Raw genomic sequence first — 14,576 nt, 5'->3', positions numbered from 1 at the left:
TTTTCCATCAATCTTTTATGAACTTGTTTTTTGACTCCAGCTTCTAGTGGTATTCACAACAAGGATGCAATCATCACCGTGACCATCCTTCTGTGCAATGATATTTCTGTCTTTGCTGGTGACCTGGAGACTCTAGTTTCTTCTCTCAGTGAGGAACATTAGTAGATTCTGAGAAACCATGTCCACGTTATGTTGCTGTTCCTTTCTTTTCAGACATCCATATTCATCAGTACTATACCATCGGTTCTATTGAAAAGGGTCACCAAAATGTATGTTACTATATGATGTAGGATATCTGTTATCTTTTTGTGCACTTGACAGAGCAATGGGAGGTAAAAGTTCTTGTCCTCCTACTTTGTAGTTTTCCTGGGAAAACAGAGGCTGTTGAAGCCTATTCTTATGAATCTGAAAACATGCCTGAAGAAGAAAATGTTTAAGATGAAGGTGTTACAGTTTCCATTCAGATAGTGTGTTGTCTTGGAGCTACCAACCTCAGGATGCATCTTTCCATATGGAGTACCATGAAACTATTCTCCCTTTCTCATCTCGTAGGGAAGTATAAGGGTTATTACCCTCATGCCATCTCATTAAGATTCTTTATCAGACTCTTACCAATGATTATATTCATCCAACAACAAATTCCATTTGTATAGCGGCTTTCATGTCGGGAGAACGTCCCAGGACGCTGGACAGTCAGGGATTTGGACCCGAGCAGGGGGTTGGGATCAGGAGGGAGGGAGGCTTGGGGTGGGAGGATGGCCAAAGGCGCAGTCAAAAAGGAGGGTTTTGAGATGTGCTTTGAAGAAAGCAAGGGAGAGAGCAAGGCGATGGAGTTCTAAAGGGAGGCGACAAAGAGGCTGAAGGCCCGACCGCCAAAGGTGGGGCAGGGGACATGGAGCAGGCTGCTGAGTGTAGGGAGCGAACAGGTTGACATGGGGTTACCAAGTCACAGAGGTAGGAAGGAGCTAATCTTAGAATGCAACTTTCAGACAGACTCGCTAATAGTTGCCATCAACTATTTAGGTGCCTTGGGGCACATGATTATATCATTTGTTTTCTCATCCCTATTTGAATTTTTTTTAGCATTCTATGCCCGAATTCATAAATACTTTGTTTCACAAACTAAACTTTTGCATTGGTAAAAGGCAACCTACCTCTCAGTTACACATTCTAGATTGTAATGAATGTATGCTTTTCTTACTTGTGTTCATCTGTAAAGCAAAACGGAAATCCCAAGTACAGCTGAACTCAGATGTGGAAGCTTTAAAAACTTGTAATAGTGTTTGCAATTTTGCCCAAGGTTTCTCTAATGAGACTGTGCTATAGACATCAAGCAAATGCAAACAGGAAAGGCTCTGAGATAGCTTCATCCTCATGATACTTTTGCTTAGTATTGCCACGTAATGAGATTACGGAGGCTGGAGAAAGTCCAGCCAGTCTCACATTGCGGAACTTGTTTTTCAAATGCTTCGAAATCAAACGTCCCATTGAGATGATAATTACAATAACCTACACTTATCCTTTCATCATTGCAAGTGTCAGCAGTAAATGGTCTTTTAATACCTTATTTATCAAAACTCGTCTCCTCCAGGTCTTGGAATCGTGTGAATCATAGCTTTTTGCAGTGTTATATTTCTTATAATTTTAGCATTGAGTACCTGGGCCATTTACAGTTTGCATTTAGGACCAAGACTTCATCCTGTCTTTCTTGCAACATAGTCCGGATGACCCTTTTATTACCTCGATGGTGCTAAAGGACTTCAGCCCAGTTTCATGAGAGTATCTGCAGAAGCTATCTCTGCTTTTCATCCACCTGTGGAAAGGAGCAATTTGGGAAGGCATGCTTTTATTTTCATCTTCGTTTTATGAAGCTTGGGCAGTTCAAGCCACAACTAAGCACTTGGCGAAAGCATGAAATACTTGTGCTGTATAAGTTGATGATCCCTTCCCAAAGACCTGAGCCTGTGGCTACTGTAGATTAAAGATGCTGTCAACACAACGTGGTTCCTAACTCCAATCTGGCAAGAGAGTTCAAGAGCTTCACGAAATAGTGGAGGACACACAGCCCTGTAATTTTTTTTATTTTTTTCCCCCCAGTTGCATAGGCTACCTATCCATGGGATGTGGAGTGTACCTATTCAGAAAACGATGGCCACATTATTGGAAAGGTGAGTAATTAAATTTATTCCAAGGAGATTCCGTTTTGATTTGTTAGCGTTCCTTAAAATACTTGAGTGCAAATCTGCATGTTATGTCTGATTTTAAACAGAGGGAGGGAAGTTCTAACTTTCAACATGCTAAATAAACGGATCCTGTTAATGTTGGCAGGATAGTTTGAGGGCTGTTCTGTTAAGAAATCAGGGTTAAAACCTTTGAAAATCACTGTTCCTCAATAAATAAGAACATTTTCAAAATGGACCAAATGTAGATCTATTGCTATGTAGTAAAATAACTCAAGCAGATACACCATACCCTTAGATATTTCTACTCTATTTGCTGTGGATATAAAAAAGTTATTAAGCAAATTCATATTGCCCCAATAAAGAAACCCAGTCTTTAGTATTGAAATTTCAAATTTCTTATCGCTCTTATCTTAACACATTACAAAAGCAGTTAAGTTAAGCAAACGGATAAGAATATACTATGGAAACTCCTTACACTGACCTCACAAGAAGATGACAGGCCTGGCATAGAGTGGGTAGAACTCCATAACTTTGATTTGATTTCCCCAATATAAAACATCCTTGTACTTTCTTAAATAAAGAGAGAGGGACAGGATTGTAAGCAGGGTCTCCTCCAGGCTCAGATGACAGCAGTATAACCGTGCTGGCAATCGAATATTACCATTGAGTTAATCTCCTGTGGTAGTCTCAGTCGTGCAGTTCCAGAGACAGGTGGGTCTGCAGTTATCCAAGATGCTGTTAATTATGGACCAGCTAGCCTAGCTCATCAACAGGATTTGGAACGGAGACCAGTCACTGAGAGCAGGGATTTTTCCCACTCGGCTCCTGTTAACTCTTCAAGACAAATCCCTGACGGGTAGGGTGATGCTAGCTGGACAAGTAGTGGAAAGCTTGCCAGAAAGTTTTTATAATGGTAGACTTGCAGTTTCAGTAGGTTACATTCCAGCAATGCTCAAATGCACAATGTAGGGTCCCCAGTCTTGGCTCTTGCCAACCTGTGCCTAATAAGCAATTAAGTTGTTGTTGTTGTTAAGTAAGCAGGTGTGACCCTTTCCATTAAAGGTTTCAAAAATGTGCATTGAAGTACTGCTGGAGTTTAACAAGTTAAAACTGCGTAGTTTACCATTGTGAACACTGTTTGGCAAGCTTCCCACTGCTTGTTCATCCTTCATGGTTCTAAAGTCCCGGACATGCAGCAGACGGGTTTTCTTCAACCCATTTGTGAAGTCTAGGACAAAACAGTGAGGTTGATTTGTGGTAATATAAGGAGAAGCGATTGCCGGGAAAGCCTACACTGACTTATTGCTGAGCATTCTGGAAGTGGAGTCAACTTCATGACTGGTATTTGCCAAAGGCCCTCACGAGGACTTGGCTTAAGGAATTGGTCTTGAGTAAACTGTTATAGTAACAACAACTTATATTTATATTGCGCCCTTCACGTGGGGTAGCATCCTGGAGTGCTTGTATTATGACGTTATTCGGCATTGGACTTGGACCTCAGAGCATCAAGGTGGCTGGCATGCCACAAGCTGTCCTGTATTGGTCCTTTTATCACATTGTTGTAAGGTGTCTGTCGAATAGCGGATGAAGAAGCTCTGAGGCTTGGGGTGGCAACTGCTGGGAGGTGTTACTGGAAGTGTGGGTTTGTGAACCCAGGGTCATATATTCAGCACTTGGAATCCATCTTGATATTATGCAGAGTGTGGTTCAAGCTTCACAGTTCCATCAAGTGAAACCATTGCTCAATGGCTAAGGATGTGTGTCTGAGCAGCGGGCAGGAACTTGGTGTCAATGCTCACACATTTCTGTCAGCACTCCAAATCCTGTCCTATATGAAGCGCTTTGAGACTTCTCGAAGACGTGATAAGGCACTATATCAAACGCAAGGATTATTATTATTATAAATGCATGTTGTTTGTGCTGCATGCCAGGAAGCTTGCAGACAGTTCCTGGTACCTGCCATTCTCCTAATGAGGGCTAAAACCTGAGTGTATCTGATTCAAATGACTGACCAGCAAATATCCTCCTAGGGGGAGGTAAGTTATGGTCTCCTTCTTGAGGATGAGTTGGCTCCGAGGTGATGTGCATGGCAACAGAATATTGCACTCGAGTTAATCATCTGTGTCAATCTCGGTATTCGAGTTCTTGAGCCAGGTGAGCACACCAATACATTGCTGATGACAGACCAGCCTAGCTTGTCTGCAGAATATAGAAGGTCAGTTTGAGGCAGGGAATCATCTCACTTAGCTCCTGTTAACCTGAAAGACAAAACCCTGATGGTTAGTGTGGTTGTACCTGGATAAGCAGCAGGAAACTTGCCAGAGAGTGCTCTCAATGGCAAACTATAATAATAATCCTTGCATTTCATATGGTGCCTTATCATGTCATTGGATTAGATGATTAGATACCTTTACAAGAATAAAGTCACCCTTTCAAATGTTCTATACTTGTGGAGTCCTGCAGCTCAGTGGTTAGAGCAAGCAAGAGGACCCGGGTTCAATTCCCTGGCAGGGTGAAACGTTGGGCAAGTTTCCTTACTCCTCACAGAGCCAATAGGGAACCTCAGCATCCTGTTTGACCCTCAACTGTACCTCATCTCACACATCTGTGCCATGACCCGCTCCGACTTTCCCCACCTTCGGAACATTGCCCAGCTCCGCCACTGTCTTGTTCCGCAGGCCACCGAGACCCTCATCCACTCATTCATAACATTTGGGCTTAACTACGCAAACTCCCTGCTTGTCGGCCTCCCTAGCTCCCCCTTCCATAGGCTGCAGATCATCCAAAATTCTGCAGCCCGTGTCCTCTCCCCCACCAGGCTCCGTGACCCTATCATCCCCATCCTCGCCCGACTCCACTGGCTTCCCATCATTCAGAGGATACAGCTCAAGATCCTGGTCCTCACCTTCATAGTCCTCCACAGCCTCGCTCCCCCCCTCCTACCTCTGCAATCTCCTAACTTGCCACCAACCTATCCGCTCCCTCTGCGCAGTGGGCTCCAACCTGCTTCATGTCCTTGCCCACCTCATCCCGCTAGCCTTCAGCCGGTCTACCCCCACCCTCTGAAACTCCATCCTACAGTTCCTCCATCTCGCCTCCTCCCTTGTCTCCTTCAAGAACCGTTCCTTCGGTCATCCTCCTACCCCTACCCTCCCCACCCTCCACCCCTTCTGATCCCATCCAGCAGCTCGGGTGCGGATCCCTGACTGTTCAGAACCTTGGAACGTCCTCCTGATGTGGAAGGCGCTATACAAATGTAATTTGTTGTTGTTTACCTAGCAGTAAGTAGAAACCGGATTTCTTAGTCATTGGTGGATCACTTTTCCAGGGGTAATAATCTCTTCAAAAAAAATATATAATAATTTGGTCTCTCAATCCACGACTGCTTATGGGACACTGCTGTGTGCAATTGGCTGCTGCGTTTTGCCCATAAAATATACAGTCAACACAGTATTATTATTGAGACATCTCAAAGTGCTTCACAGGATATACTGTAAAGTAAATTCACTGTATATTTTGCGGTTGAAACGCGGCAGTCAATTCCGCACAGCAGTGTCCCACGAACGGTTGTGGATTGAGTGACCAAATTATTTTTTTGATGTACATTTTTTAAGGGAATATTACCCCCGGAAAAGAGATCCGCCAATCGATTTACAGACGATTTCCTGCTTACTGCTCAGTGAACAGAGCTGTGTAAAGTAAGGACACTTGCTTGCTTGCTTGTTTTGCTCAATGGTTTGTCCTGCCCTAGAATCGAACCCAGGTTCTCTTGCTTGCGAGGCGAGTGCTCTATCCACTCAGCTACAGTGCTCCACTGTGCAGTTTTAGCTGGTTAAACTCCAGCAGTACCACAATGCAAACTCTGGAGTTCCCAAATCTTGGCTCTTGTCGAACTGTAATGTATACTCAAATAAAAATGGTTGCTGGGTACATGCAGCAGGTCAGGTAGCATCTATGGGGGGGAAGAAAAGTGAGTTAATGTTTCAGCTCTGAAGTGGTTGAAGGTCTGAAGGTCTCAAGCACAATGCAAGTTCGAGGAATATCTACCTCCTAGGCACCTTAATCTACTTCCTAGGCACTTTATAGCCCTCTGGTCTCAACATTGATTTTAACTACTTCAGACCTTAAACACAGCTCCCATCTTCTATCTGCCTTGCCTCCTCCCTCTTCTATAACCTCTGCTTGTCCTTATAATCTGTTTCCTTCCAACAAACCCCCATTTCTGACCTGAAACGTTAACTGACTTTCCTCTCTCCATAGGTGCTGCCTAACCTGCTGCATGTTCCCAGCGAAATCTGTTTTTATTTTAGATTTTCAGCATCTGCAGTATTTTGCCTCTTGTAATATATACTTTCTAAAATTAAGTAAGCAGGGTACATCCCTCCAGGGAGAAAGTGTGCCTATTCCATTCCAGACAGTGGAATGCATATAATAATAATAATAATCCTTCCATTTGATATAGCGCTTTTCACGTCTTCTAGACGTCCCAAAACGCTTCACAGAATATACTGTAAAGTGAATTGGCTGTATATTTGTGGGCGAACGCGGCAGCCAATTGCGCATAGCAATGTCCCACAAACAGTCATGGATTGAAAATTACCAATTTATTATTGTTTTTTTTGAGGGATTATTATTAGGCTCTGTGTGGAGTAAGGAAACTTGCCCAAGGTTTCGCCCTCTGCCTGGAATTGAACTCAGGTCTCTCACTTGCAAAGCGAGTGCTCTAACCACTGAGCTACAGGACTCCACTTATAGAATAGAATATTAACAACAACAAATTGGATTTATATAGCGCCCTCCATGCCGGATGGTGTATCAGAGCGCTTCACAGTAACGGATCCCGGGGCTAAGCCAGGGGGAGGGGTAGGAAGGTGACCAAGAAGCACAGAAGAAGGCTGTTTGGCCCATCTTGTCTATGCCTGCTCTTTGGAAGAACTATTCAAATCAATCCCACTCACCTGCTCTTTCCCCATACCCCTGCAAATTTTTCCTTTTCAAGTACCTATCTAATTCCCTTTTGAAAGTTGTTATTGAATTTGTTTCCCCCACCCTTTCAGGCAGTGCATTCCAGACCATAACAATTCTGTTAAAAAAATTATTCTCATTTTTTTGTGGAACTTTGTCTGATTTGGATACTGTTAAGATGGGTTTCTGCATGTAACAAGACACTCGGCTGACCAACAAAGAAACTGCTGTTTTGTTATCTTAAAAACAAACAAGCATTCTATTTAGCAGAGAATGAGTCTTGTTAATTTTGTTGTAACTTAATGACCTCTGAGTAAAAGTGCCACCTAGTGTATCACCAAGGTATTTCCGACTGGAAGGTTGCAGGTTTATTTTTCACTCTGTTGAGGTAGCTGACTTCATTTGGCTACAGGGGGAAAGATTGGTCATTTCTGCTCTGGATCACTATTCAGTGACACCCCCCCCCCCCTTTTTTTTCTTACCAGAAAGAGACCTCAGAGGAGAGCTTGATCTGGCTCTACTCTGATGCTCCATGGTCCACTAACTCGTACTGTATAGTTCACATGAATAAATTGCCACTTGAATGAGAATCAGAAGGCTGATTGCATCTGTCAAGTTATATCCTTGCACAAGTAAATGTCTTCTATATCATTTGTTCACTATTAATATGTTTTATATTTTCAGAACCTGGGTTAGCTGTGGTAAATCTAACCTGAATGTGCTTGATTCTTGCTGATTAAAATGGAAAGCATTTCTGTCTCCCAGCGTTCACCTTGATGAATTCCATGTGGGAAAAATCCAAAGAACGAAGTTAGTAATAGCTTAGTTCATATAACCTTTTCTAATTTTTGCATCTTCATCTCCAGGGCTTGCCGACTAAAGAAAAAAGCTCAGTACGAGGCTAACAAAGTGAAGCTGTGGGGTCTCAACACAGAATATGGTAAAGCAGTTACCTTTCATTATATTTGTATCGTAAAGTTGAACGAAAGTCCAGACCGAGTGCTTTTTGTTCAGAGTATTATTCCTCCTTTTCCTTAGCTTTCTTGGAAACTTTTTTTCACTCAAAAGAAAAACAAGTTCAAGGATGAGTCTTGTTGTCTTAGGTCTCCACACCAATATTGCTTTGATCACATCAACAACAACTCGCATTTATATAGTGTCCAGGAGCAGTTGATGATTGACAGGAAAAGCTGCATCAGGCAGCCTGGGTGGTGTGACCTTGGAAAAACATATTATTGCCTCGACTTAGACTTTCCTTCCCCTTGAATTTAACCATGTTTTATTCAACTCAACCAATAAATGTGCTTACAGTGCTCAACTAATGAATGTGATATTTGTAACGGTAGTTGTAAATAGCAATTCTTACCAGTAAATTGAAAGGATGCCTATGTTCCTACCTAATCATCTTCCAAATGTAGTTCTTACTGATTGGTGCAATGCACCACAGTTGCTGGCAGGAATTGCTGTTTGGGATTCCAATGCCAAACTAGTATAACATTCTGTATTTTTTTAAATTTATGTTTTGTTTCGGAAAGCGATCTCACCAGCATGGCAATGAGTTTCATTTTGACTAAACAAGTTCCAATATTGTCACGGGTGTTTTGCCTCTAGTCACACCGAATTTGGGTTATGTTCACTGCTGAAGAAATGTGACAAACTTGCTGCATTTCCAAGCTGAAAGGGAGCTGATAATATAATACTATACTATTATACTATATTATATTGTAATATGATACTAAGCTAGGAAAATGATACTAAGGTAGGAAAAGTAGTAAATAATGAGGAGGATAGTAGCAGACTGCAAATGGACATAAACCGACTGGTAAAATGGGCAGACACGTGGCGGATGAAGTCTAATGTGGAGAAATGCAAAGTGATGCATTTTGGGAGGAAGATTGCGGAGTGTCAATATAAGCTGATGGTACAATCTTAAAGGGGGCAAAGGAACAAGAAGGATCTGGGTTTCATATAAATAAATCTTTGAAGATGGCAGGACAGGTAGATAAAGCTGTTAAAAACGTAACAAAAGTCAGGAAGTTATGATGAACCTTTATAAAACACTCAGTTAAAGGAATATGTTCAGTTCTGGGTACCACACTTTAGGAAGGATGTCAACGCATTGGAGAGGGTGCAAAGTAGATTTACCAGGAGGGTACCAGGAATGAGGGACTTCAGTTATCAGGAGAGGCGAGAGAAGCTAGGATTATTCTCCTTGGAGCAGAGAAGGTTAAGAGGAGACTTAATAGAAGTTTTCAAAATTATGAGGGGGGTGAACAAGGAGAAACTATTTCCATTGGTGGGCGCATCGGTAACCCGAGGACACTGATTTAAAATAGTTGTTAAAAGAAACGGGGGTGGTGAGGAGAAATGTTTTCACACAGTAAGTTGTTCGGATCTGGAATACATTGTCTGAAAGGGTGGTGGAAGCCGATTCAATAACAACTTTTAAGAGAGAAGTAGATAATTATTTGGGGAGGACAAGTTTGAAGGACTATGGGGAGAGCGCGGAGGAGTGGGATTGATTTGGATACTCTTTTCAAAGAGCCGTCACAGAAACATGGGCTAAATGGCCTCCTTCTATGCTGTATGATTCTATGATTCTATGATATGGACAAGAAGGTGCAGCTTTAGGTGCAGTTTCATAACTCCAGTCATCTGGCTCATTGTTAGATATCAGCTATTGAACCTACTAGTGCAAATAGTAAATAAATATTCCAAATATTCCCAGCCAATTTCAAAACTTTCCAACCGGCTTTCTTATGTTGGCCTCCTCTATCATCTCACTGCCACAACTGTTGCCTGCCTTTGTAAGACAGGTGAAAGTTTCAAGGTGTTTTTTTTTAAAAGAGAGAACCCTGTCTTCTATGTTAATTTTTTGAATTAAAGACAAAATACAGGAGTTTATTGAAGCACAAGTTCTAAAATCTTCACTCATCTGTTGGAATGTTTGGGGAGTCAGTGGAGTAGGAGATTGAGCCTGTGGAATTGCATGTTTCCTTCTTCAACTCATTCGTTTTCATAAACTCAAAACTGTTGAACTTGTTGCCCTCCATTTCACCTCCTCCTGCAACCCATAGCCTTTTAAAACTTGGCTTCATCTAACCATTTCTTACATAAGATAAAGTATTCGTAATTCTTCTTTCACATTTATTCAAATTCAAAATTGTGTTTGGTAATGAAAGTAACTGGAAGTCTTTGAGTGGAATGAATATTTCACACATGCTCACCACCCGAGCACTTTTCCATGTATTGTACTATATATGAACCCCCAATGGCAAATTGTGCTCGGCCCCTAGCTAATACTGCTGCTCTGCCTTGGCTCTATAACTTACAATAAATATAGTAAATTAATGTATGTAAATAGGGGGAATTTCAGTGTGTCTAAATTTCTTACGTCTCACATTTCATTAAGGACCCAATGAAATTATGGCTTTTATGCTTTCTCATTTGCAGATCGTCTGCTCTATGTGATTAATTCAATCAAACAGGAAATAGTGAATCGAGTGCAGAGTCGAGGGGAAAAGGGAAGCAACATGCTTGAAAAACTTGAAAAACTCCTAAAGGAAACACTTGGTAAGAAACTGGATCCTACTTTTTCCTTAAACCTTTCTTTATAACTAAATATCTTCCAAGTTATGGAGCATTTACCTCCAATAAGATTTTTACTCCTGTTAGAAGGTGAATTAGTAATCCCCTTTGAAGTGCTCTTGCATTGAAAATGAATAGTCAACCAAGAAGATTACTTTAACACAAGTGCCCAATAAAACAATAATAGGTGCTGACAAAGAATCATAGAATCGTACAGCACAAAAAGAAGCCACTCGGCTCATCGAGTTTGTGCCAGCTCTTTGATTAGAGCAATTAATGTCAGTCCCACTCCCCAGCACTTTCCCCATATCCCTTCAAACCTGTCCTCTTCAAATACTCATCCACCGCGTTTTTAAAAGTAGTTATTGAATCGGCCTCGACCACCCTTTCCGGCAATGAGTTCCAGATTCGAACAACTCTCTGTGTGAAAAAATTTCTTCTCATCTCCCCTCTGCTTCTTTTGGAGAGTATTTTGAATCTGTGACCTCGAGTCACCGACACATCCACCAGTGGAAACAGTTTTTCCCTTTCTAACCTATCAAATCCCTTCATAATTTTCAAGACCTCTATTAGGTCTCCTCTTAACCTTCTCTGCTCCAATGAGAATAATCCTCACCTCACTTGCCTTTCCTCATAATCAAGGTCCCTCATTCCTCGTAAATCTTCTGTGCATCCTTTCCAATGCCTTATCCTTCCTATAGTGTGGTGCCAGAACTGGGCGCAGTATTCCAACTGAGGCCTAACCAGTGTTTTATATAGGTTAATCATAACCTCCTGACTCTTGTACTCTATGCCCCTATTTATAAAGCCTAGTATCCCATATGCCCTTTTTACAGCTTTATCTACCTGTCTTGCCACCTTCAAGGATTCATTTACCTGCACCCCTCTGTTCTTTTACCCCCCTTAAAATTGAATTACCAGCCTATATTGCCTCCCCTCATTCTTTCTACCAAAATGCATTACATCGCATTTCTCCACATTGAAACTCATCAGCCATGTGTCTGCCCATTTTACCATTCTGTCTATGTCTTCCTGCAGTTGGCTTCTCACTGTTTACTACCCTACCTTACTTTGTGTCGTCCGCAAACTTGTAAATGGTGCTTGCTATACCCAAGTCCAGATCATTTATGTATATTAACAACAACAACAACAAGATTCCATTTATAGAGCGCCTTTCAAGTCGGGAGGACGTCCCAAGGCGCTGTACAGTTGGGTCAGGACCCGAGTGGGGGAAAATGGTCAGGATGAGGGGAAGGGAGGGAACGAGGAGGGGGTAGAGAGTCGAGAGGGGAGCTGAAGGCACAGTCAAAGAGAAAGGTCTTGAGACCGGCCTTGAAGGAGGAAAGGGAGGAGGCGGCGAAGGCACTGGGGGATAGAGTTCCAGAGCCTAGGGGGTGAGAGGCTGAAGGCCCGGCCACCGATGGTAGGGCGGTTGGGGCGAGGGATGTGGAGCAGACCGGAGCCAGAGGAACGGAGGGTACGGGCAGGTAGGTAGGGGGATAGTAGGTCAGAGAGGTAGGAGGGAGCAAGGCCGTGAATGGCCTTGTAGGTGAAGATGAGGATCTTGAATTCGATCCTCTGGGGGATGGGGAGCCAGTGGAGGCGAGCGAGGGTGGGAGTGATGTGGTCACGAAGCCTGGTGTGGGACAGTACACGAGCTGCAGAGTTCTGAATGACCTGCAGCTTGTGGAGAGAGGTGCCGGGAAGGCGGGCGAGAGTTCCCATAGTCCAGCCTTGAGGTGATAAAGGCGTGGACCAGCTCCACCTCCTTGCCCCACATATCACAGACATCGTCAACCTGTCAAACCAAGTTTCAGCAGCGTGAGGGGTGAGGTAGTGCCATAGTCTGGCGATGTTCCGGAGGTGATGGAAGGCGGTGCCAGTTGTGGCGCGGATATGAGGGAGAAAGGACAGCTCAGGGTCGAATAGAACCCCGAGGTTCCTGACTGGCTTTGAGAGGTGGAGAGTGCTGCCTTGGATGCTGATGCTGTCAGCGCCTGAGGTGCGGAAGCGCTGATGCGAGCCAATCAGGAAGGCATCAGTTTTACGCACGTTGAGCTGAAGAAAGTTGTCTCTCGTCCAGGACTCGATGTCGGACAGGCAGCTGTCAGGACATCGGTGGTCGTGGAGATGAGGGTAGAGGAGGAAAGGTAGAGTTGGGTGTCATCCGCATACATGTGGAAGTTAACCCCATGTCTGTGGATGATGTCACCACAGGGGGAGCATATAGAGGGTGAAGAGGAGGGGACCGAGGACAGAGCCCTGAGGGACACCGCACAAGATAGTGCAGGGGCTGGAGGAAAAGCCGTTCGTGGAAACAAAGTGAAGATGGTGGGAGAGGTACGACCTAAACCACTCAAGGACAGGGCTTTGAAGGTTGAGGTGGGAGGACAAGCGGTGGAGGAGGATAGCATGGTCGACTGTATCGAATGCTGCCCATAGGTCGAGGAGGCAGAGGGAGCCCTGGTCACAGATGGTCAGGATGTCATTGGTGACCTTGACCAGGGCAGTTTCTGTGCTATGGGCAGCACAGAAACCCGACTGAAGGGGTTCGAATAATGAATGGGTGGAGAGGAAAGAGCGCAGCTGGGAGGCGACAACTCGTTCCAGGACCTTGGACAGGAAGGGGAGGTTGGAGATGGGCCGGTAGCTTGATAGCTGCGACGCATCAAGGGAAGGTTTTTTCAAGGTGGGAGTGATGATGGCAGTTTTTAAGGGAATGGGAACAGAGCCAGAGGAGAGGGACAGGTTGATGATGTCTGATATGTGGGGCAAGGAGGTGGAGCTGGGAGATAAGGAGTGGGGAGCAGGTGGTGGGTTTCAGGGATAGGATGAGTTTGGTGACCTAGGGTGGGGAAACGGGTACGAAAGTGTGTAGGGGAGGATAGGTAGGAGTCGGAGTGTGGGAGGGAGGGCGTGGGGGGTGGGTGGATGTTGGAGGGGAAGTGACCGCGGAGCGAATTCCCTTGATTTTGGATTGAAGGAAATCCAGCATCTCCTCGCAGTGAAGGTTGGAGGAGATGACCTGCGTGGGGTGGCGGGGGGACGGAGGAGTCGGGATGTGGTAGAAAACAGTAGCCTGGGGTTGTTTGTCGCCTCCAGGATTATCCTGGAGTAGAAGGACGATTTGGCCGAGGCTAGAGTGGAGCGGTAGATTTTGAGGAGGTCCAGCCAGATTTGTCGGTGGACTGTTAGGCCAGATTTGACAGGTGCGTTCAGCGGCCCGCACCTGGCTGTTCAGTGAGCGGAGGTGGGTGGTGAACCGGGGGAGGAGCGAGAGTAGGAGACAGTACGGAGGTGATGGGGGAAGGAGTGTCAAGTGTGGAGGAGAGGGTGTTGTGGAGGAGGGTGAGAGGAGAAGAGGGGTCAGTGAGGGTTGAAGGCCAGAGGGAGAGGAGTTCAGAGGACTCCAAGGCAGCGGTTAGGGATTGTGGGGGTAACTTCTTCCAAGGGCGGTAGAAGATGGTGGTGGGTCTGGTGGAGGTGGGGAGGGGGGTGGAGGTGGTGAAGGAGATGAAGTGGTGATTGGAGACGGCCTTGTCGGTGATAGTGACATCCGAGACACTGAGGCCCCGGGTGATCACCAAATCGAGTGGGTGGCCGTGACTGTGAGTGGGGGAGTTGATGTGGAGGGAGAGGTTGAGTGAGGAGAGCAGGGAAGAGAAGTCTGAGGAGATGGAGCAGGAGGGGGTGAAGTGCAGGTTGAAGTCGCCCAGGATGATGAAGCGATCAGAGCAGAGGCAGAGAGATGTAAGAAGTGTCGAAATATCGGAGATGAAGGTGGGAGAGGTTTTAGGGGGCCGGTAGAGGAGGAGGATTTTGAGTGAGAGGAAGGAGGGG

The 14,576-nt window shown here is 44.7% G+C and overlaps 1 protein-coding gene across 3 annotated transcripts in view; it reads left to right on the top strand.

Annotated features, from left to right (window-relative positions):
• Positions 1-14,576, top strand: part of crebrf (creb3 regulatory factor) — a 42,200-nt gene that overhangs the window by 20,037 nt on the left and 7,587 nt on the right. For 2 of the 3 annotated variants that reach the window (XM_007906647.2, XM_007906648.2), the window contains 2 exons: positions 8,015-8,088; positions 10,602-10,721. In XM_007906647.2, the coding sequence (XP_007904838.1) occupies positions 8,015-8,088; positions 10,602-10,721 (194 nt within the window). Of the gene's footprint in view, positions 1-2,097; positions 2,169-8,014; positions 8,089-10,601; positions 10,722-14,576 lie in introns of those variants that run through there. The other variant, XM_007906649.2, reaches the window with a different exon arrangement.

Source organism: Callorhinchus milii, unplaced genomic scaffold (genome assembly GCF_018977255.1).
Source record: "Callorhinchus milii isolate IMCB2004 unplaced genomic scaffold, IMCB_Cmil_1.0 Scaffold13, whole genome shotgun sequence".
NCBI classification, from domain to species: Eukaryota; Metazoa; Chordata; class Chondrichthyes; order Chimaeriformes; family Callorhinchidae; genus Callorhinchus; species Callorhinchus milii.
The sequence above is the reverse complement of the archived record's forward strand: the minus strand, read 5'-3'. Positions and strand labels throughout refer to the sequence as shown.